This window comes from Muntiacus reevesi, chromosome 1 (assembly GCF_963930625.1).
Source record: "Muntiacus reevesi chromosome 1, mMunRee1.1, whole genome shotgun sequence".
Lineage (NCBI taxonomy): Eukaryota > Metazoa > Chordata > Mammalia > Artiodactyla > Cervidae > Muntiacus > Muntiacus reevesi.
Window position 1 is genome coordinate 54,338,075 of NC_089249.1, and position 22,635 is coordinate 54,360,709.

Sequence of the window (22,635 nt, forward strand, 5' to 3'; positions counted from 1 at the left end):
GCCAAAAGCTCAGCCTCTCTGTATATACCGGTGCAGAATAGAATCATGCAGAGGGTTTTGGCTGAAGCAGGAAAGAACAGCTTTATTGCTTTGCCAGGCAAAGGGCTTGGGAGTTTGGCGAGGAGTTTTATGGCAACAGATCATGGTGAGGTTGCCGATAAGATTGAGGCTGTGTGTAGTCTCTGATGAGCTTCTCTGATCCCTTTAATCTTTCTTTTTCTTTTAATGCTTATTTATTTAGCTGCCTTGAATCTTTGTTATGGCACATGGGATCTTTCACTGCAACAAAAACTTTCTAGTTGCAGCTCATGGCTCCAGAGCTTGTGGGCTCAGTAGTGAGCGTGGAGGCTTAGTTACTTTGTGGCAGGTGAGATCCTAGGTCCTGGACCAGGAATTGAACCTGCATCTCCTGCATTTCGAGACAGATTCATAACCACTGGACAGTCTCTTTAATCTTTCCTCAGCCAAGGTTTCTTGGCTGTACCTCCCTTGATTAGCAACTATTGGAACCGGCCTTTTGGAACTTGGGAAAGGTCATGGAGGCTGGACTGTTGCCTACAAGAATCAGGGGACAAAAAGGCCTCCATGACTGGGAACCCAACAGGGCACCACTCAGTTTCAGGATCACACCCAAAACACACATCATAGACCATTCTTCATGCCTGAGTAGTCCTTCCATTTGGCTTCAAGCCTCTTCCAGCCAAATACAAAAGATAAATATGATTAGTACCATGATTCACAACATCCACATGATAAAGGCAAACAATGGCCAAAGGAATCCACTGTGCCTGGAATAAGGCTTTAAAGAAATTTCTCAGGGAGATGGGGTTCTACTAAAGGGATCAAAATGGGATGCAGCTAGTGACACCCTGAACATCACCCCACGATGAATACACAGTTAAGCACATTTGTGCAGACCAGTGACATCTGAGTGACACACCGAGCCTGTCTGGGCAAGCTGTTTACAAGAGGTCAAAACAAAGGAATTAGGTTACTTGATCGCCGATTACTGATTTAATCCAAAGAAAATATCCAGAGCCTGGAAAGAAATGAACTGACTTTGTTCATAAGTGATCCTCTGTCGATAGTGTTTTTCAAAATGGAACTCCTAGTAAGGAATGCGAAAGGGCCCGTGTTTTGCTCAAATCATTGAAGGGCAGTTGTTCTCTGCTGCTAGGTAAAACCCAAGGTGTGGACCAACCGCGGCAGCAGGTTAGGGGGACCAGAAAAGCAGAATGGAGAAGCACAGGGGAATTCCTTGGCGGTCTGGTGGTTAGGATATAGCTCTCTCACTTCTGGGGCTCCAGGTTCAATCCCTGGTTGGGGACTAGGATCCTGTAAGCCATGCTGCATGGCGGAGAAAAAAAAAATGGAGAAGTATGAGGGCAAGAAAGAGGAGAGGAAAAAAGGAGAGAGAGGAGAGGACTTGAGTGAGGCAGTTTTGTCATGAGTGTATTTCAATGTCCATCTCTCTTGTTGTTGTTCAGTCACTAAGTCGTGTCTGACTCTTTGTGACCCCATGGACTGCAGAACACCAGGGTTCCCTGTCCTTCACTATCTCTCTGACTCAAACTCATGTCCATTGAGTCAGTGATGTCACCCAACTGTCTCATACTCCCTGCCCCCTTCTGCTTTTGCACTCAATCTTTCCCAGCATCAGGGTATTTTCCAATGAGTCGGCTCTTCACATCAAGTGGCCAAAGTATTGAAGCTTCAGCTTCAGCATCTCTCTTTCCAGTGAATATTCAGGGTTGATTTCCTTTAGGTTTGATCTCCTTGCAGTCCAAGAGACTCTCAAGAGTCTCCTCCAACACCACAATTTAAAAGCATCAATTCTTTGGCGCTTAGCGTTCTTTATGGCCCAACTCTCACATCCATACGTGACTACTGGAAAAACCAGCCTTGACTATATGGACCTTTGTCAGCAAAGTGATGACTCTGCTGTTTAAAACACTGTCTAGGTTTGTCATCTCACTTGCCAGACCACAAGCTTCATGGTGGCTGAGATTGCAGGGCCTAGCTCCGAGAAGGCTCAAGCTGACATTTGTCAGATGTGGACATGAACACAGCAGGCCCCACCTAAACTTCATAGCTTCAAAGGCTGCCTCCTTTACCCATTGAGGCAATAATGCTCCCTCTTTGACAAGAGCTCACATCCTGATCTTTTGTGCTGTCACTGATTGTTGCACAACCACTTGGCTCAGCTGACAGGGCATTCGGGCCAAAGGGCCAGTTAATATGAGCTTGTGGCATGAGTGCAGCCCCATGCCCCCGGAATGGGAGGCTGGGCACAGAGCCTCTGGATCATGATGGCCCCTCTCCCGGCTCCTCCACCACCATCTGCCAAGGTGATGCCCCGCAGAATGGGAGCGGGCTGGCCCGAGGCGCCTGGCAGCTCCTGCTCCCGTGTGGGCCCGGCCTGGTGAAGTTCTCCCGGCCGCTGCTGGGGCTGCAGGCAGCCATGGCACACATGGCCTCCCACTGCCTGCCTGTCTACGTGCTGGGCTTCTGCGTCCTCTGGGGCAGAAGCCTGCAGGAGACGGGGGCGCTCTTCCTGGCCCGGAAGCTGTGCGTGGAGGTTCTGCTGCCCGTCCAGCAGACCTGGTGGCGGCTGCTGACCATCACGCGGGGCTGGGGCCTTCAGCTGCTGGCCACCCTGATGCACAGAGCCTGCCGCTGCGTCCCGTGGCTCCAGCGGCACTTGCGATGGGAGGCCCACATCGCTCTGCTGTCTGTGGCCCAGTGTGCCTACTACAGCCTGGTCGACTTCCACCACGAGCACAGCAAGGCCTTGGAGCTGCTGCCACAGGCTGTGCTGCAGCAGACGGCCGTGTCCCTGCTGCTCCGCTGCCTCGACAGGCTGTGGGTGGCCATGGGACAGGTGGCCAGGGCCACGTGGGGCGGTGGCCTGCGGTCCCTGGGATGGGCCAGGCTGTGCAAGGCACCCTCCAAAGATCTGGATGCGGTCACCACCATCCTTCCAGTGACCACCATTCCTTTTAGCCAGCGCTTCCCTGGGCCTGACCCGGCCACCCTGAGCGGGCTCAGGCCAGCCTCCATCAGCCTGTGCCTAGTGGTTGAGGACAAGGACGCCAGCGAGGGAGAAGGAGCCTGCAGTCTGGGGACCAGCAAGGTGCCCATTAGTACCAGGTTCCACAGCAGTAGCACAAGCAAGATGGACTTCAGATCTTCATCCAGGCAGGCCCTCGCACAACAAGTCAAAGCGACCTGTATTCTTATTATTCTTCTGTATATCTACGCCGCGTGTCTCTTTGTGCAGGTCTTAAAATAAATGACCACGTGAGAGCCAGCCTCCAATCTCTCCATGGATTACCTTTGTCAATGAGAGATTGACTGGCACCAGGTCTGTTCATCCAAGCGTTTGCTGAACTGGGGGCAAGGGTGGGTGGTACTCAGTATGCAAGACACTTGTGTGCCAGGGCCTGTGCTAGGGGGCCTGGTTTCAGCTCTGTCACTTCTATGTGTCCTTGGGAAAGTTTCTCAACCTTTCTGGGCCTCAGTTTCCTCTTCTGTAAAATGTGGATAGAAAGGCTCCAGGGAGAGGGGATGTATAAAAATAAGCCATTTGTAAGTTGTAGAATGTTCTTCTCCCTCAATTATCCTAACAGAGCATACAAGGCCTTCTTGGAGAACACTTAGATTCTATTAAAGGACATAAAAAGAAGACCAGAATAAAAAGGGACGTAGTTCATGGTTGGACTGGCCTAATGTCTTAAAGGAGTCAATTTTCTCCAAATTATCAAGTCGTTAAGATTGCAACCAAAATCCCAAGGCATTTGGGGCAGTGAGGAAGCATTCATAAACTGATCCTAAGATGTATATGGAAAATCAAGGTCCTTAAAATTTTAAGGCATTTTAAAAAAAGCAGAGCCAAGGTGGGAGACTTGCTGTACCAAATATTAAGACATATTACAAAATCACAGTAATTAAAACAATGTGGCAGAAAAAGCAGGCAGACAAATAGAATAGAATGCAGAGTCCAGACATAAGCTGGCTACGAATATTAAGGCATATTACAAAATCACAGTAATTAAAACAATGTGGCAGAAAAAGCAGGCAGACAAATAAAATAGAATGCAGAGTCCAGACATAAGCTGGCTACAAACGGGAATTTGGTACAAATGGGTACTTGGTACATTGAAAAGGTGATACCACAAACGAATGGGGAGGGACTTCCTTGGTGGTCCACTGCCAAGGAAGGTGGTCCGAGTGTCTCACTGCCAAGGTGGTTGTCAGTTTTCAGTGGCTAATTTGCATCTGACTCTTTGCGACCCTATGGACTGCAGCACATCAGGCTCCTCTGTCCTTCACTGCCTCCCAGAGTTTGCTCAAACTCTTGTCCCCTGAGTCATTGATGCTATCTAACCATCTCATCCTCTGCCACCCCTTCTCCTCTTGCCTTCAGTCTTTCCCAGCATTGGGGTCTTTTTGAAGACCCCAATGAATCAGGTCTTCACTACTGCCCAGGGCCTGGGTTCCATCTCTGGTTGGGGAACAAAGATCCCACAAGTCCTGCAGCATGGACAAAACAAAAAAACAAAACAGTAGGGAGAGCAGGGATTATTTAGCTGATAGAGTTGGAGAAATTGGCTCACTATATGAAAAAATAAATTAACGTGGGTTTTTCTAGTTGGTTCAACAGTGGTCTCCCAAAGACAACAGTTCAACAATTCAGTCGCTCAATCATGTCCGACTCTGTGACCCCATGAACTGCAGCACGCTAGGCCTCCCTGTCCATCACCAAATCCCAGAGTTTACTCAAACTCATGTCCATTGAGTCGGTGATACCATCCAACCATCTCATCCCTAAGACGTACCCATCTAAAATCTGTGAATGTGGCCTTATTTGGGGCAAGGGTCTTTGCCGCGGATACTTTGAACAAAGGATCTTGAGATTAGGTCATCCTGAATTAGGATGGGGCCTAACCCTAATGACAGGCGTCTTTATGAGAGAAGCTAAGGGAGGGGAAACAGAAGAGAAGGCCAGGAGAAGAGGGAAACAGATTAGCCAAGGATGCTGATGCCCCCTGTAGCCACCAGAAGCCAGGAGAGAGGCATGGAACAGTCAGCTTCTTCCTCAGAGGCTCCGGGAGAAACCAGCCCTGCCGACATCTGACATCTGCTTTCAGACTTCCTGTCTCCAGAACTGCAGTAGAGTTTCTGTTCTTCAAGTCACCAGTTTTTGATGATTTGTTACAGCGGCCACAGGAAACAATAGATCTTGTCTTGTATCTCAGCTCTAAAGAAGGTTCAAAAGCATTTATAGAACTATACGGATGCAAAGGTTAGTTTAATGTGCTTGAGGCATTCATTATTCTTTGAAATAAAATTGGCTGCCACTTATTGAGGGCAGAATAGTTTTTTATTTCATTGGATTGTTCAATCAACCCACTCTTTTATCATCTCCATTTTAAAAGAGTTTTCTCAAAAGAAGTAACTTCCTGGAACTTCCCTGGTGGTCCAGGGGCTAACACTCTGTGCTCCCAATACAAGGGGCCTGGGTTCAATCCCTGGTCAGGGAACTAGATCCCATATGCCGAAACTAAGAGTTCGAATGCCACAACTAAGGATCCTGCATACCACAACAAAGATCAAAAGTCCCGAGTGCAGCAATTAAGACCTTGGGCAGATGATAAATTATATATATATATAATTTATATATAGGATATAATATATACATTATATAATAATTATTATATTGATATATATATATATTATATATGTATATAATTTATCATCTGCCCCAGGTCTTTATACACACACACACACACACACACACACACACATATATATGTGTGTGTGTGTATATATATTTGGGCTTCCTTGGTGGCCCAATGAAAAAGGAACTGCTTGCCAGGGCAGGAGACGTGGGCTTGATCCCTGGGTCAGGAAGATACCCAGGAGGAGGAAATGCCAACCCACTCCAGTATTCTTGCCTGGGAAATCCCATGGACAGAAGAACCTGGAGGGCTACGTCCATGGAAGCACAAAAGAGTCAGACACGACTTGGCAACTAAACAGCGATAATATATATATATTTATTTTTTAAAGAAGAATTGGGTAACTGCCTGAGATCATCCAGTGGCGCTCTCTCCTTCAGCCACAAACCTTCCCCTCCCACTCAGGGTTTCTGTGGCGCCACTTTCACGCCCTGCACTAGCACACTGGTGTGGTGAACGCGAGCCCGGCTGAGTTCCCTCTGCGTTCCCAGACCTAGAGCGTTTACCCTGTGAATGAAATCAGATGTGGTGTCCCGTTGTAGACTTTCACCTGTGCCATCCCCATTTACTTGTGGTTCAGCAGATATTGCTGCCTCCTCAACCCTCAACCCACTAAGGCCAGACCACGGTTCCCTCCCGCCTGGATTGCTGAATCCGTCCCCACTTGCATCCTCGAGGTCTCCCTCCTGCCCCTTCAATCCACTGTTTCTCCACTCAGCGGCTAGGTGGCTCTTACACCAAGAATCAGACCATTAAACCACAGATTAACACCCTCCAGGGACCCCCTGGTGATCCAGTGGCTAAGACTCTGTGCTCCCAAAGCAGGGGTCCCAGGTTCGATCTCCAGTCCAGGAACTAGATCCCACAGGCCATAATAAAGACTTCACAGGCTGCAATTAAAGATCCTGCGTGATGCAACTAAGACCTGGCACAGCCAAATAAATAAATAATTTAAAAAAAAAGAGCCTCCATGGACTTCCCTGGTGGCACAGTGGATAAGAATCCACCTACCAATTCAGGGGACGCAGGTTCGATCCTTGTCTGGGAAGATTCCACATGCCCCAGAGCAACTAAGCCCGTGTGCCACAACATCCGAGCCTGTGCTCTAGAGACTGCGAGCCACAAATACTGACCCTGAAGTTTGTGTGCCTAGAGCCTGTGCTCTTTAAGAAGAGAAGCCACCACAATGAGAAGCCTGCACACCGCAGGGAAGAATAGCCCCTGCTTGCTGCAATTAGAGAAAGCCCGTGCCACAACAAAGACCCAAAGCAATCAAAATTAAGTAAATAAATAAAAATTAAAAAAGATCTTCCAGTGGCTTCCTGTATGAGACCTGCAGGACTGCCATCTGGGGCCCACCACATCCCATGTTCCTCAGGTCGCCCCTCACACTGACCTCCCTGCTTCCACCTGAGACCCCACCCAAAGCAAAGCCTTGGGATCTGCTTCTCTTCCTGCTTGGAACACAGGCTGACTTCTATTCTTGTTAAAGCATAAATTGTAAAAGATGATAAAATCACGATACTTGCACAGATATAAAATGAACATATGTCAAAGATTTTTATTTAGCTCATTAATTAACGAGAGAACCAGGCAGATGCCACAAACGGTTCAAAGTAGAACAGAGAATCACGTAGTTATATGGAGTCAAGAAATGTTTAAATGAATTTACAAATAGACATAAAACTGGCTTTTTCTGCTGGGCTGGGAGGTGTCATTCCTCTGGACAGGGTTTATTTGCGCGTGTATGGATAAGGCTTATTTGCATTGCTATCCTTTATCTACAACATACAGAGCTGCAAAATAGTTTAAGGGTAAAGAAGAACCTTTAAACTACAAAGAACTAATCTCTAAGACTCTAGCTTGTAATTAAAAGGATAGCCAGGGATCTCTCTGTTTTTTAAAAAAATAATTATTTATTTGGCTTCGTCAGGTCTTACTTGTGTCATGTGGGGTCTTTCGTTGTGGTGCAGGGACTGTCTAATTGGGGAGCACGGCCCCGGAACCCTCAGGCTCAGTAGTGGTGTTTCACAGGCTTAGTTGCCCCGAGGCACATGAGATCTTAGTTCCCCTACCAGGGATCGAACCTGCATCCTCTACATTGCAAGGTAGATTCGTAACCACTGGACCACCAGGGAAGTCCCAGTGATCTCTTTTGCTTATTCTTAAATATTCCCGTACTCTTCAGATTGTGCCTTCTCTATAATCTCTTCGGGAGCCTTCCCCAGTCACTTGATCTTGTAAACCAGTCTCTCTCCCCTCCTCAGACCTTATCCACACTGTGGGTTTTAACTTAACTTCTTCAGTGCTAATGCTAATGCTTAGTCACTGATGTCCGACTCTTTGCAATCCCATGGACTATAACCCGCTAGGCTCCTTTGTCCATGGGGATTCTCCAGGCAAGAATACTGGAGTGGGTTGCCATACCCTCCTCCAGGCAATCTTTCCAACCCAGGGGTTGAACTCAGGTCTCCCGCATTGCAGGCGGATTCTTTACTGTCTGAGCCATTAGGTAAGCTCAAGAATACTGGAGTGGGTAGCCTATCCCTTCTCCAGGGGATCTTTCCAACCCAGGAATCAAACCAGGGTCTCTTGCGTTGTAGGTGGATTCTTTACCAGCTGAAGACCAGGCTTTTCAGAGATGAAACTATTTTTTTGTTTTGTCCAGCACCAAGCACATAGGCAGGCTTCATAAATATTTGTGGACAAATGGAAGGGTGAACCTTCCATTTTAGGGTATGTTTGTTTTAGCGTATACATAGTTGGACCTCCTGGGTCTCTCTAACAAAAATACATTTCTCTTCTCTGGGGACTATGAGGATAAGGAGCCCTTTCTCTCAGAATATCCAAAAGTGCAGTGTGTGTCCTGGCCTTCAAGTCTCTGGAACCTTCCTTTTTCGCCATCCCCCAGATGGTTGGATGACATCACTGACTCGATGGACATGAGTTTAGTAAGCTCTGGGAGTTGGTGATGGACAGGGAAGCCTGGCATGCTGCAGTCCATGAGGTTGCAGTCAGACAGGACTGAGGGACTGAACTGAACTGAAACATCAAGCCCATCGCCCCCAGCATTTTATGAGTTTAACCGGCTCTCCAAGTAGCCAACAGAGCCATTGTTTCCTCAGGTGTAAAATGGGCAAAGTGAAAGCAAGCAAAGTCACTCAGTGGTGTCCAACTCTTTGCGACCCCATGGACTGTAGCCTACCACGCTCCTCCGTCCATGGGATTTTCCAGGAAAGAATACTGGAGCGGGTTGCCATTTCCTTCTCCAGAGGATCTTCCTGACCCAGGGATCAAACCCGGGTCTCCCGCATTGTAGGCAGACACTTTAGCATCTGAGACACCAGGGAAGATAAAATGGGAAAAATCACGTCTAAATCAAGGAGTCCCTCATTTATATTTCAGTGAATACATGATGAGTGTCTGTTACCAGATGCTGTTAGACTCATTATATGTAATTCACTATACAATTATAATATTTACTATCTCAGTCAATCTTCAAAATCTCCTGAAACTTTAGTATGCAAACAATTCACCAGGCAGCTTGTTGGAATGTGGATTCCAGTTCAGGAGGACAAGGGTGCCAAAGCTACCAGTTTGAGGAACACAGTTTTCTTTTCTTTTTGGTTGTGCTGAGTTTTGGTTTCGGGGTGCAAGCTTCTCTTGTTGCAGAGCACAGGCTCTAGTGCATGTGGGCTTCAGTAGTTGCGGCGTACCGGCTTAGTTGATCTTCAGTTAGGATCAAACCTGAGTTCCCTGCATTAGAAGGCAGATTCTTAACTGCTGGACCACCAGGGAAGTCCCAGAACACATTTTAAATAGAAAGGCCCTAAGTACATCTTATTACTTATACCCATTTTATAGCCCAGATCACTGAGGCTCAGAGTTGTTGAGGGGCCCACAGCTGGCAAAGGTGGAGAGGAGTTTCAGGGACAGAGTACTTCAGACTTGGCTGTACATTAGAATCATCCATGGAGATTTTTTTCACCACACATCGAGGCATGTAGGATCTTAGTTCCCTGATTAGGGATCAAACCCATGCACCCTGCAGTGGAAGTGTAAAGTCTTAATCTTAACCACTGAAGAACCACCAGGGAAGTCCTTGGACCACATTTGGGATTGACAAGATTTCAGCTTATGATTCATCCAGCCCAGCATTTCACATAATGTACTCTGCATATAAGTTAAATAAGCAGGGTGACAATATATAGCCTTGTACTCCTTTCCCAATTTTAAGCCAGTCAGTTGTTCCATGTCTGAATCTGTTCCTTCTTGACCTGTGTATTAACATTTATACCACATATATGCATGGGAGAAACCCATGAGTAACTCAAAAGGGTGTCTCAACCTCAGGCTTATTTTGCATCTGCAACAAAGGACAACTGAGTTGTAGAGAAATGACGAGATGAAGGAATGGCTTTAAACTTCCAAGGTGGCAAACAGTGGAGAAGCAAATATTGGGTTAGTCAAAAAATTCATTTGGATTTATCTGTAAGATGCTATGGAAAAAGCTGAATGAACTTTTTGACCCACCCAATATATGGGGGGAAATGAATGGAATAGTTTGTTTTCAGATTCCTCCAGTGCTGTCTCTGGGCTAGGAGTCTAGAGTTGTCTTTAGGAAAGGAAAATGTATACCCTAGAAGAGGGGAGGGTAAAGAGAGATTTTTCTGTATTTGCTACTTCTTAATTATCTTAAGTCTTCCCCAGTGGCTCAGACAGTAAAGAATCTACCTGCAGTACAGGTGACCTGGGTTCAGTCCTTGGGTTGGGAAGATCCCCTGGAGAAGGAAAAATGCAACCCACTCCAGTATTCTTGCCTGGAGAATCCCATGGACGGAGGAGCCCAGTGGGCTACAGTCCACGGGGTCGCAAAGAGTTGGACATGACTGAGTGACTAACACACACACACACAATTGTCTTATAAGTTCAAAAGGATTCTTATGTCAATGAGACATGTTTCGGGGTGACATATTCTGGTTTCCTTCAGTGATATTTCTGTATAGTGAAACAGGTTGCAGCCTGTTGACTAGGATTAGGTAGATCTATAAATAGTGACGTGAGAAATACGTCAGTAAGTAAAACAAGCAATTCATGGAACAGTGCAACTGCCATAATCCTACATATTTAAAAACTAGATGCATGTCCATGCACATATAGTGAGTAAATTAATAGAAAAATGACCAGAAGGTAACTTATCAAACTGGATACATTTGAGCAGTGTCATGGGCATAAGGGATGGGGTGCAGGTGACTTTCCCAGATAGTTTTGTGTACCAGGCTTTATTCTTCACAAAAAACGTACTTGATAATTATTTATACAATTTTAAAAATAAAAACCAAAGTAAACTTCTGAGAAGAAACAAAACAAGAGTCATCTGGGCTTCTTCAAAATATAGATACCACCCCCGGGGCCTGCTGAGTCAGGAGCTGGGGGAAGGGGAAACACAGCTGTGTGGTAAAGGAACCCCAGGTGATTTTGATGGGCATACCCCATTAAGCTCCACTCAGCTAGGGAAAGTATGAGCAAATCATTTTTTTTTTTTTTTTATTAGTTGGAAGCTAATTACTTCACAATATTTCAGTGGGTCTTGTCATACATTGACATGAATCAGCCATAGAATTATGCGTATTCCCCATTCTGATCCCCCTTCCCAGAGCAAATCATTTAAGCTTAAAATCCAAGTAACTGTATACGTATACGTCTTCGCTGTATTACAGGAAGCTCTTGTAGGACATTGCAGAGCTCATGTTGGAAGCCTTTGTTGTTTAGTCCCTAAAGGGAAACAAGAGAAGTCGCTCAGTCGTGTCCCCATGGTCTGTAGCCTAGCAGACTCCTCCGTCCATGGAATTTTCCTGGCAAAAGCACTGGAGTGGGTTGCCATTTCCTTTTCCAGGGGATCTTCCTGACCCAGGGAGCTAACCCCTATCTCTTGCACTGTAGGTGGATTCTTTGCCACTGAGCCACCAGGCAAGCCCCAAGAAGGAGCCTTAGAACAAACTCCTTTCCGTCTCTGGAAAATGACACAGTTGAATCAGAATCTCTTTCCTGGATAATCCCAGGCCCCTTCCACTTACATTTCGGATTCTAGATGGGCTGTGTTTCTAATCCAACCAATCAAAACCTACCACTGTGGAGAAGGAAATGGCAACCCACTCCAGTATTCTTGCCTGGAAAAGTCCATGGACAGAGGAGCCTGGCGGGCTGAAGTCCATGGGGTTACATGACTGAGCATGTGTGCACGAGGGTGGAGGGAGATGGGTTGGTAGCAATAAAGTGGTAGAACTAAAAACAAACAAACAAACAAACAAACAAAAACCCTACCACTGTGCTATTAAGAATAAAACACCAGATAACAGCTCTCTTAATAAATACAGAAAAAAAAATGAAAAATCACCCTTTGGTAATCTCTAATTGAATTAGGCAAGTATTGTCAAGAGACCTTAAAACCACTGGATGAAGCACAGCTGAAAAACAGTCTAGTCATGCAAAGTATCAACTATAGATTGCTTACTAATCAGCAAGGAAAAGTGCACTTCAACATCAAGGAGAGACTGACGGTCACACTTTAAGCCAACAGCAGATAGTGGGACTGCCTGGCATTGTGTCTCTCCCAACGGGATGCACGCTGAAGTGCATGACATCATGTGTGAACTACTAAAGTCCAAATGTTTCAAATACATGTTGTCATGAGGAAACAGTGGAGAAGAAAATGGCAAAACACTCCAGTATTCTTGCCTGGAGAATCCCCATGGACAGAGGAGCCTGGCAGGCTACAGTCCATGGGGGCGCAAAGAGTCACACACGACTGAAGTGACTGAGCACGCACGCGTGAACGCATGAGGAAACAGACAAACCGTGCCTCTCTGGCTTCCACTTTCACCCGGCCCCTTCTCAAGCTCTCCCCTTCAGCGCCTCTAAATTTATTGCAACTCCCACAGATGAGGTTTGCATTGTATGCGGAGGTGACACATACGACAACTACAACAGAAAGCAGGAAGAAAGTGAAAGTCGCTCAGTTTTCTGTTTTTACTCTTTGAGACCCCATGCACTATACAGTCCATGGAATTCTCCAGGCCAGAATACTGGAGTGGGTAGCCTTTCCCTTCTCCAAGGGATCTTCTCAACCCAGGGATCAAACCCAGGTCTCCCACATTGCCGGCGGATTCTTTACCAGTTGAACCACAAGAGATTTTTTATTCTTTTGGCTACACTGTGTCTTCTTTGCTGCAAGATGGCTTTCTCTAGTTGCAGTGAAGGGGAATGTGGCATCCTGGAATATGAAGTCAAGTTGGTCTTAGGAAGCATCACTATGAACAAAGCTAGTGGAGGTGATGGAATTCCACTTGAGCTATTTAAAATCCTAAAAGATGATGCTGTGAAAGTGTTGCACTCAATATGCCAGCAAATTTGGAAAAGTCAGTAGTGGCCACGGGACTGGAAAAGGTCAGTTTTCATTCCAATCCCAAAGAAAGGCAATACCAAAGAATGCTGAAACTACCGTACAATTGCACTCATCTCACACGCTAGCAAAGTAATGCTCAAAATTCTTCAAGCCAGACTTCAGCAACATGTGAACTATGAACTTCCAGATGTTCAAGCTGAATTTAGAAAAGGCAGAGGAACCAGAGATCAAATTGCCAACATCTGCTGGATCATCAAAAAAACAAGAGGGTTCCAGAAAAACATCTATTTATGCTTTATTGACTATGCCAAAGCCTTTAACTGTGTCGGTCACAATAAACTGTGGAGAATTCTGAAAGAGACGGGAATACCAGACCACCTGACCTGCCTCCTGAGGAATCTGTATGCAAGTCAGGAAGCAACAGTTAGAACTGGACATGGAACAACAGACTGGTTCCAAATAGGGAAAGGAGTATGTCAAGGCTGTATATTGTCACCCTGCTTATTTAACTTATATGCAGAGTATATCATGAGAAATGCTCGGCTGGATGAAACACAAGCTGGAATCAAGATTGCTGGGAGAAATATCAATAACCTCAGATATGCAGATGACACCACCTTTATGGCAGAAAGTGAAGAAGAACTAAAGGGCCTCTTGATGAAAGTAAAAGAGGAGAGTGAAAAAGTTGTCTTAAAGCTCAACATTCAGAAAACTAAGATCATGGTATCCGGTCCCATCACTTCATGGCAAATAGATGGGAAAACAGTGAAAACAGTGGCTGACTTTATTTCTGGGGGCTCCAAAATCACTGCAGATGGTGACTGCATTCATGAAATTCAAAGACTCTTACTCCTTGGAAGGGAAGTTATGACCAACCTAGACAGCATGTTAAAAAAACAGAGACATTACTTTGCCAACAAAGTTCCATCTAGTCAAGGCTATGGTTTTTCCAGTAGTCAAGTATGGATGTGAGAGTTGAACTATAAAGAAAGCTGAGCGCTGAAGAATTGATGCATTTGAACTGTGGTGTTGGAGAAAACTCTTAAGAATCCCTTGGACTGCAAGGAGATCCAACCAGTCCATCCTAAAGGAGATCAGTCCTGGGTGTTCACTGGAAGGACTGATGTTGAAGCTGAAGCTCCAATACTTTGGCCACCTGATGTGAAGAGCTGACTCATTTGAAAAGACCCTGCTGCTGGGAAAGATTGAGGGTGGGTGGAGAAGGGGACGACAGAGGATGAGATGGTTGGATGGCATCACCAACTCGATGGACATGAGTTTGGGTAAACTCTGGGAGTTGGTGATGGACAGGGAGGCCTGGTGTGCTGCAGTCCATGGGGTTGCAAAGAGTGTGACACGACTGAGCGACTGAACTGAACTGAACTGAACTGAGTGAACGGGGGCTATTCTCTAGTTGCGCTGCACAGGCTTCTCATTGCAGTGACTTCTCTTGCTGTGGAGCACGGGCTGTAGGACTCGTGGGCCTCAGAAGTTGCAGCTCGTGGGGTCAGTAGTTGTGACGCAGAGGCTTAGTTGCTTCGAGGCATGTGGAATCTTCCCAGACCAGGCATGGAACCCTTGTTCCCTGCATCGGCAGGCATATTCTTAACCACCAGGGAAGTCCTCGGGTGGTGAGGTTTTCACATTGCACTTGTATTAGTCAAGGTCCTCCAGAGAAACAGAACCAATAAAAATATATGTACGATTTATTTATTTTAAGGAATTAGTTCAGAGAGGGAGGCAGGAGGGGGGATTGGGATGGGGAACACATGTAAATCCATGGCTGATTCATGTCAATGTATGGCAAAAACCACTACAATATTGTAAAGTAATTAGCCTCCAACGAATAAAAATAAATCAGAAAAAAAAAAAAAAGGAATCAGTTCATGTGGTTGTAAGGGTTGGCAAGTCTAAAACCTATAGGGCCAGCCAACAGACTGGAAATTCAGAAAGGGGCTGATGTAATCTGAATTCCTTCCACTCTGAGAAGCCTAAAGGCTTTCACCTGGGATGAGAGGCCCACCCACATTATTGAGGGTAATCTCCTTTACTTAGTCAAATGAGTGTATGTTGATCACATCTACAAAATACTTTCATAGCACCTTCTAGACCAGTGTTTGACCAAATAACTGGGCACCCTAGGCATTTAGTAAAACTACACCAGGGCATTTAATCACTCTGACCAGCTTCATCACTAATTCATTCCTCAGATGCATTCATGCTATTTTCTCTACCTACTGTGTTCTTTATGTCAATGTTTATATTTTTCATTCAGTACTTCAAAGGAGTTCCCTGGTGGCCTACTGGTTAGGATTCTGGGCTTTCACTGCTGTGACCTGGGTTCAATCCCTGTTTGGGGAACTGAGATCCCACAAGCCGAGTGGCCAAAAAACACAAAGAGTCTGTTTGATTCACTTTCTTTCTCTTTTTTTTTGGCTGTGCCAGGTCTTAGTTAGGGAATGTGTGATCTAGTTCTCTGACCAGGGGTGGAACCCAGGCCCCCTGCACTGGGAGTGTGGGGTCTTAGCCACAGGACCACCAGGGAAATCCCACCCCCCTACCCGCCCCCCTCCAACCGCAGCCTGTGTTTCTACTCTGTGGTATTCAGTTGGTACATGAGTCACTCTGGAGGGTTCAGGACAGTGGTGGTGGTGGCTGGCAAAGTGCTGAGTCCTGACCACTGGACCACCAGGGAATTCACTCAGCTGGGATTCTTGACCCGAGTGTGAACATGATGTCTCAGTGGTGTCAACACCGACTCAGGGCTGAGTGTTCCCAGAAGGGGAATGTGAAAGCTGTTTTTTTCTTAAGTCCTAGGCCAGGAAATGGCACGATATCATCCTATTGATCAACGAATCTCAAACCCATGTTCAAGGGCAGGAGAACTGGACTCTTACTTCTCTGTAGGAGGAGCATCAAAGAGGCCATTCTTCAGTGGCCTGGTGCACAGTGGTGTTCCATATATATGGAACAAATGGCTCTGAATGTGCAGCTGAGGCCTGGAGCTAACTAGATCTGTGTGCACTTCCTACCTCCCCTCCTTGGATAAAGAAAGGGACTGCTATATCAAAAGCCATCGGTGTTTTTTCTATTTTTTAATAAACTTTTTATCTTGTACTGGAGTATAGCCGATTAACAATGTTATGATTGTTTCAGGTAAAGGGTGAAGGGACTCAGCCATACATATACATGTATCCATCCCCCCCCAAACTCTCCTCCCATCCAGGCTGCCACATAACACTGAGCAGAGTTCCCTGTGATATACAGTAGGTCCTTGTTGGTCATCCATTTGAAATATAGTAGTGTGTACATGTCCATCCCAAACTCCCTATCTCTTCCCTCCATTCTCCAGACCCCTTTCACCCTGCAACCTCAACCACAGGTTCCTTCTCTAAGTCTGTGAGTCTGTTTTGTAAATAAAAGGCACATTTTTTTTTTTTTTAATTCAGTTGAAAGACACTGGCAAACAGCTCTCCAGAAAGGTACCTTTGGCGAATCTTTAACATCATCATCAGGCTTTGGTTCATCCACTCAAATACAATGAGTGAGCAATAAATGCTGGAGAGGGTGTGGAGAAAAGGGAACCCTCTTACACTGTTGGTGGGAATGCAAACTAGTACAGCCACTATGGAAAACAGTGTGGAGATTTCTTAAAAAACTGGAAATAGAACTGCCATATGACCCAGCAATACCACTTCTGGGCATACACACCGAGGAAACCAGATCTGAAAGAGACACGTGCACCCCAATGTTCATCGCAGCACTGTTTATAATAGCCAGGACATGGAAGCAGCCTAGATGCCCATCCGCAGATGAATGGATAAGGAAGCTGTGGTACATATACACCATGGAATATTACTCAGCCGTTAAAAAGAATTCATTTGAATCAGTTCTAATGAGATGGACGAAACTGGAGCCCATTATACAGAGTGAAGTAAGCCAGAAAGATAAAGAACATTACAGCATACTAACACATATATACGGAATTTAGAAAGATGGTAACGATAACCCTATATGCAAAACAGAAAAAGAAACACAGAAGTACAGAACAGACTTTTGAACTCCGTGGGAGAAGGTGAGGGTGGGATGTTTCAAAAGAACAGCATGTATATCATCTATGGTGAATCAGATCACTAGCCCAGGTGGGATGCATGAGACGAGTGCTCGGGCCTGGTGCACTGGGAGGACCCAGAGGAATCGGGTGGAGAGGGAGGTGGGAGGGGGGATCGGGATGGGGAATACGTGTAACTCAATGGCTGATTCGTGTCAATGTATGACAAGACCCACTGAAATGTTGTGAAGTGGTCGGCCTCCAACTAATAAAATAAAATTAAAAAAAAAAAAAAAAATATAATGAGTGCAGTTTTTGCCCAGGCAGCTCCACACTCAGAGAAAACAGACCTAACACCTACAAAACTAAAGCGGCCTCCAGGGGGCAGGAGAGAAGGAGCAAAGGCAGCTTACAGCTCGGTCTGGGCTGGGAACTCGAATGTCTGGCCAGAACGACGCAGCTCTGGGTTTGCAAAAGCTTGACCTACAAAGGACAACCTGACTTCCTCCTTTGGCTTTGCTGCTAATGCAGAACACATAAATACAGACAGTAGAAGAGGAAGCTGTTTCTATGACCTGCGACGATAGGTAAAAAGTAGAGGTTCCTAGGTAAGTCAGGAAGCTACCCCCATTTAGGGCTTTGTTTAAGAAAATATGTACCTACCCTGTCGTACACACCTACCTTGAAGACCAACAGGGCTGGGGAGGCTAAAAGCCTTGGTGTCAGGCACTATTCTAAGCACATTTTGTGCATTCTCTCATTTAATCCTGGCAGTAATCCTCAGGGATAGGCACTAGGCTTATTTCCAGTTTTCAGATGAGGAAACAGGCACAGAGAGTTGAAGCCATTTGTCCAAGGTCACACAGTGAGTGGAGGGTCGGGGGAGCCAGGATGCCCACCCAAGAATATCTCAGTCTGAAGCTCAGGTTCCTAAATACTACCCTTTCTGAGATTTTTTTCATTAGTGTGATCAAACCTTACCCCTGGCAGGGCTCGGGACAGTCTCTAAACTCTTCACGCTTATGGCCCTATGCCTAGCACAAAGCCTGGCGCAAGGTGGGCTTCAAATAAATGTTGACTGAATAAATAAATAAATGAGCATGGCTCACTGATCTGAATATTATTCACGGATTCAGACCATCAACCTTGCTCACTTTTCTCCCCATAAAAAAATATAGGAATAACTTAAACCCATGGAAAATCACCCTTTTTGTGGACATTTTTGCAAAATTTGACAAACATATATGGTCAATTGCGTAACCATCACCCCAGACAAGATATAGAATGATTCCATCATCCTCCCAAATTTCCCTGTGCTTCTTAGTAGTAAACCCTACACACACACACACACACACACACACACACACACACACACACACACACACACACCCAACCTCACTCCCAGCCCCTGTCAACCACTGGTCTGTTTTTCGTTGCTATAGTTTTGCTTTCCCTAGAATGTCACATGAAGGAAGTCACACAGCCTGTTGTCTCTTGTGGTTGAGTGTATCAATTGTTCATTCCGTTTATTCCTGAGGAATATCCCATTGTATGACTGTCCCACAATTTGTTTATACAATCGACAGTTGAGGAGCATTCAGGTCCTTTCTGGGTTTCTGCTATTCCCAATGAAACTTCCATAAACATTCCTGCACATGGTTTTGTGTGAACGTAGCTTCTCATTCCTCTAGGATCAATATTTAGGAGAGGAATTCAAGGTCATATGGCAAATGTGTAGTTACTTACATAAGAAGCTGGTAGATTGTTTCCCTAAGTGGCTGCACTATTTTGTATTTTCACCAGAAATGTACAAACGTTCCAGTTGTTCTAAATCCTCATTAGCACTCAAAATTGTCAAATTTAAAAAATGTTAGCTATTTTAATAGGTGTGTGAAAGTACAGTATCTCATTCTGGTTTTAATCTGCATTTCCCTAATGACTAATGATGTTGAACATCTTTTCCTGTGCTTATTTGCCATCTGTATATCTTTTTTGGTGAAGTGTGTCTGTTGAAATCCTTTGCCCATTTATTTTTTTAAAGGATTGTTTTCTTACGATTGACTTTTTAGAGTCCTTTATATATTTAGGACACAAAAGCTTTGTCATAAATATGCTTTGCAAATATTTTCTCCCAGACTGTGGTTTGCCTTTTCATTCATTCTTTGAGCAAGGTCTTTTGATGAATTTTCTTAATTTTGATGAAATCTAACCCATTGATTGTTTTCTTTTATGGATTATGCATTAGGTAATACATCTAAGAACTCTTTGACTAACCCAAAGTCACAAAAAAATTTCTGTTTTCTCTTAGAAGTTTCGTATAACCATAGAATACGATTGCTCTGTTAAATGAGATAACATATGCAAAGCCCTTAGCTCAGGGCCTGCTGCAGAGTTAACATAAGAATCAATAAACAGAGTCTAAGATGGATATTTGTGTATGAAATGTTTATAAGAGGTGCCTTCACACCCACCACATTTCCTCTACACAGATCTGGTGTCCTGTCATCACAAAATTCAAGATATTCTGTCATCACTGCGACAACAAAGACCTCTGTAGATAGATACCCTTATCCAACCACCTCCTGGAACCAGTGAGGACATGGAGGCTCTGGGGACTACGAGTCATCCTAAGAGCCAGACTTGGAAGATCATCATTCTCACTGCGTGAACAGTCTTTCATCCAGCCTCTGTTTCCATGATACCTGGGGCTCTAGGCCAAGCAGTGATGGGGTGATGGGGACTAGGGTCTGTTTACTGAGCACGCACTGTCACAACAGTACTGAACTTCCCTGGTGGCTCAAACAGTAAAGCATCTGCCTACAATGCGGGAGACCCAGGTTCGATCCCTGGGTTGGGAAGATCCTCTGGAGAAGGAAATGACAACCCACTCCAGTACTCTTGCCTGGAAAATCCCCTGGACAGAAGAGTGCTGTAGGCTACATTCCATGGGGTTGCAAAGAGTCAGACACGGCTGAGCGACTTCACTTTCACTGTCACAACGAACTGTGGAAAATGTTGAAAGAGATGGGAATACTAGACCACCTTACCTGCCTCCTAAGAAATCTGTATGTAGGTCAAGAAGCAACAGTTAGAACTGGACATGGCACAACAGACTTGTTCCAAATCAGGAAAGGAGTACATCAAGGCTGTATATTGTCACCCTGCTTATTTAACTTATATGCAGAGTACATCATGCGAAATGCCAAGCTGGATGAAGCACAAGCTGAAATCAAGATTGCAGGAGAAATATCAATAACCTCAGATAGGCAGATGACACCACCCTTATGGCAGAAAGTGAAGAAGAACTAAAGAGTCTCTTGATGAAAGTGAAAGAGGAGAGTGAAAAAGTTGGCTTAAAATTCAACATTCAGAAAACTAAGATCATGGCATCCAGCTTCATCACTTTATGGCAAGTAGATGGGGAAATGGAAACAGTGACAGACCTTATTTTCTTGGGGTTCAAAATCATTGCAGATGGTGACTGCAACTGTGAAATTAAAAGATGCTGGCTCCTTGGAAGAAAAGCAGTGACCAACCTAGACAGCATATTAAAAAGCAGAGACATTACATTGCCAGCAAAGGTCCGTCTAATCAAAGCTATGGTTTTCCCAGTAGTCATGTATGGATGTGAGAATTGGACTATAAAGAAAGCTGAGTGTTGAAGAATTGATGCATTTGAACTGTGGTGTTGGGGAAGGCTCTTGAGAGTCCCTTGGACTGCAAGGAGATCAAATCAGTCAATCCTAAAGGAAATCAATCCTGAATATTCATTGGAAGAACTGATGCTGAAGCTGAAACTCCAATACTTTGGCCACCTGATGCGAAGAACTGACTCCTTGGAAAAGACCCTGATGCTGGGAAAGACTGAAGGCAGCATGAGAAGAGGACATCAGAGGATGAGATGGTTGGATGGCATCACCGATTCGATGGACAAGAATTTGAGCAGGCTCCGGGAGTTGGTGATGGACAGGGAGGCCTGGTGTGCTGCAGTCCATGGGGTCACAAAGAGTCAGACAGGACTGAGTGACTGAACTGAACTGTGTGCTAGGACTTTGGTTATAACAGTGAACAAAGTAGACAAAATCCACAGACTAGTAGAGGAAGACAATGAACAAATAATAATAATTACTGGGTGCATAGTATGACGGTGGGGTGGAGTTCCTGCGTGCCCAGTTCTGTCCAACACTTTGCAACTCCATGGGCTATAGACCGCCAGGCTCCTCAATCCATGGAATTTTCCAGGAAAGAATACTGAAACGAGTTGCCTCTCCTCCTCTGGCGGATCTTCCTGGCCCAGGGATTGAACCTTCATCTCCTGAATTGCCAGGCAGATACTTTACCAGTGAGCTACCTGGGAAGCCTGTTGGTGGGGTGGGGGGAAGGTGGGGCCTCTCCAAAAGAATTTATTGCCCTTCTTCCGCCTTTGCTTCTGAGCCAAGTATCGCTGACCCCTCCAGGCTGGGAGTGGAGGACACAGGACGTGAGCTGTGAGCGTAAAAGCAAGGTGGAAGGCTGGGAGGTGGGGAGGTGGGGGGGGTGGGAGGCTGTGCTTCAGAAGGCTCTCGAGAAAAGGGTTATTCATTCGCGATTCACTCATTCGAAAAAAGTCTTCCTGCGACACCTCCTCTGTCCCAAGCACCCCGTAAGGAGGACAAAGGCAGTCCCTCCTCGCTTATTATATTGGGGGCAAGACAGATCGCCAGGAAACCAGCAAACAAGTAACGAAGGAGGTTTCACCCCAGAGCCGCGTAGGCTCGGAGGGCAGTGATGGACGCAGGGCGGCCCGGTCCTGGGGGGCGGGGACAAGTCCTGCTTTTGCTGCACACACACAGCCCCTCCTCGTCCCCCCGCCCCCTCTACTTAGCAAAGAGGTCGCCACGCCGGCGACGAGCGCGCCCTCCGCCGGGATCGCAGCACCCGCGCCCCCGAGACAGAGGGAGCGCGCGGCCCACCCCCGCGCCCGCCCGGCGCCCTCCGCGCACAGCGCCCCCTCGCGGGAGCCCTCGGCCACGCCGGTGGCGCGAGCAGGGGAGGGGGCGGGGGCGCCGCGCACGCGCACGGGCCGGCGGCGCGCGCCGAACGGGGGGCACCGCGCGGGTGCAGCCACGATGGAAGGGGGTGCGTATGGAGCTGGCAAAGCCGGGGGCGCCTTCGACCCCTACACCCTGGTCCGGCAGCCTCACACCATCCTGCGCGTCGTGTCCTGGGTAAGGACGGCCGGGTGGCCCGGCCGGACTCGGGGTGGGGGGCCGGGGTGGGGGGTGCGGGCAAGGGCCGAGCGCCCGGACAGGCGCCAACTCCCCCGCGGGCCGCGGGGGACCCGGGCGCGGCCGCTGGTAGTGGGCCGTCTGGCAGGGGTCCTGGCGCTCGCCCCCGCTTCCTTCCCGAGCCCCTGGACGGGGGTGCCCAGCGCTCGCTGAGGCTTCCTGCTCCCCCAC

At 46.5% G+C, this 22,635-nt stretch overlaps 1 protein-coding gene across 2 annotated transcripts in view; it reads left to right on the top strand.

The window, feature by feature from the left end:
* The first annotated feature begins 22,197 nt into the window (after positions 1-22,197).
* Positions 22,198-22,635, top strand: part of SYNGR1 (synaptogyrin 1) — a 31,944-nt gene continuing 31,506 nt past the window's right edge. Inside the window, exon 1 of one of the 2 annotated variants that reach the window (XM_065944227.1) lies at positions 22,198-22,404. In XM_065944227.1, the coding sequence (XP_065800299.1) occupies positions 22,306-22,404 (99 nt within the window). In that variant the 5' untranslated portion in view covers positions 22,198-22,305. The remainder of the gene's footprint in view (positions 22,405-22,635) is intronic. The other variant, XM_065944237.1, reaches the window with a different exon arrangement.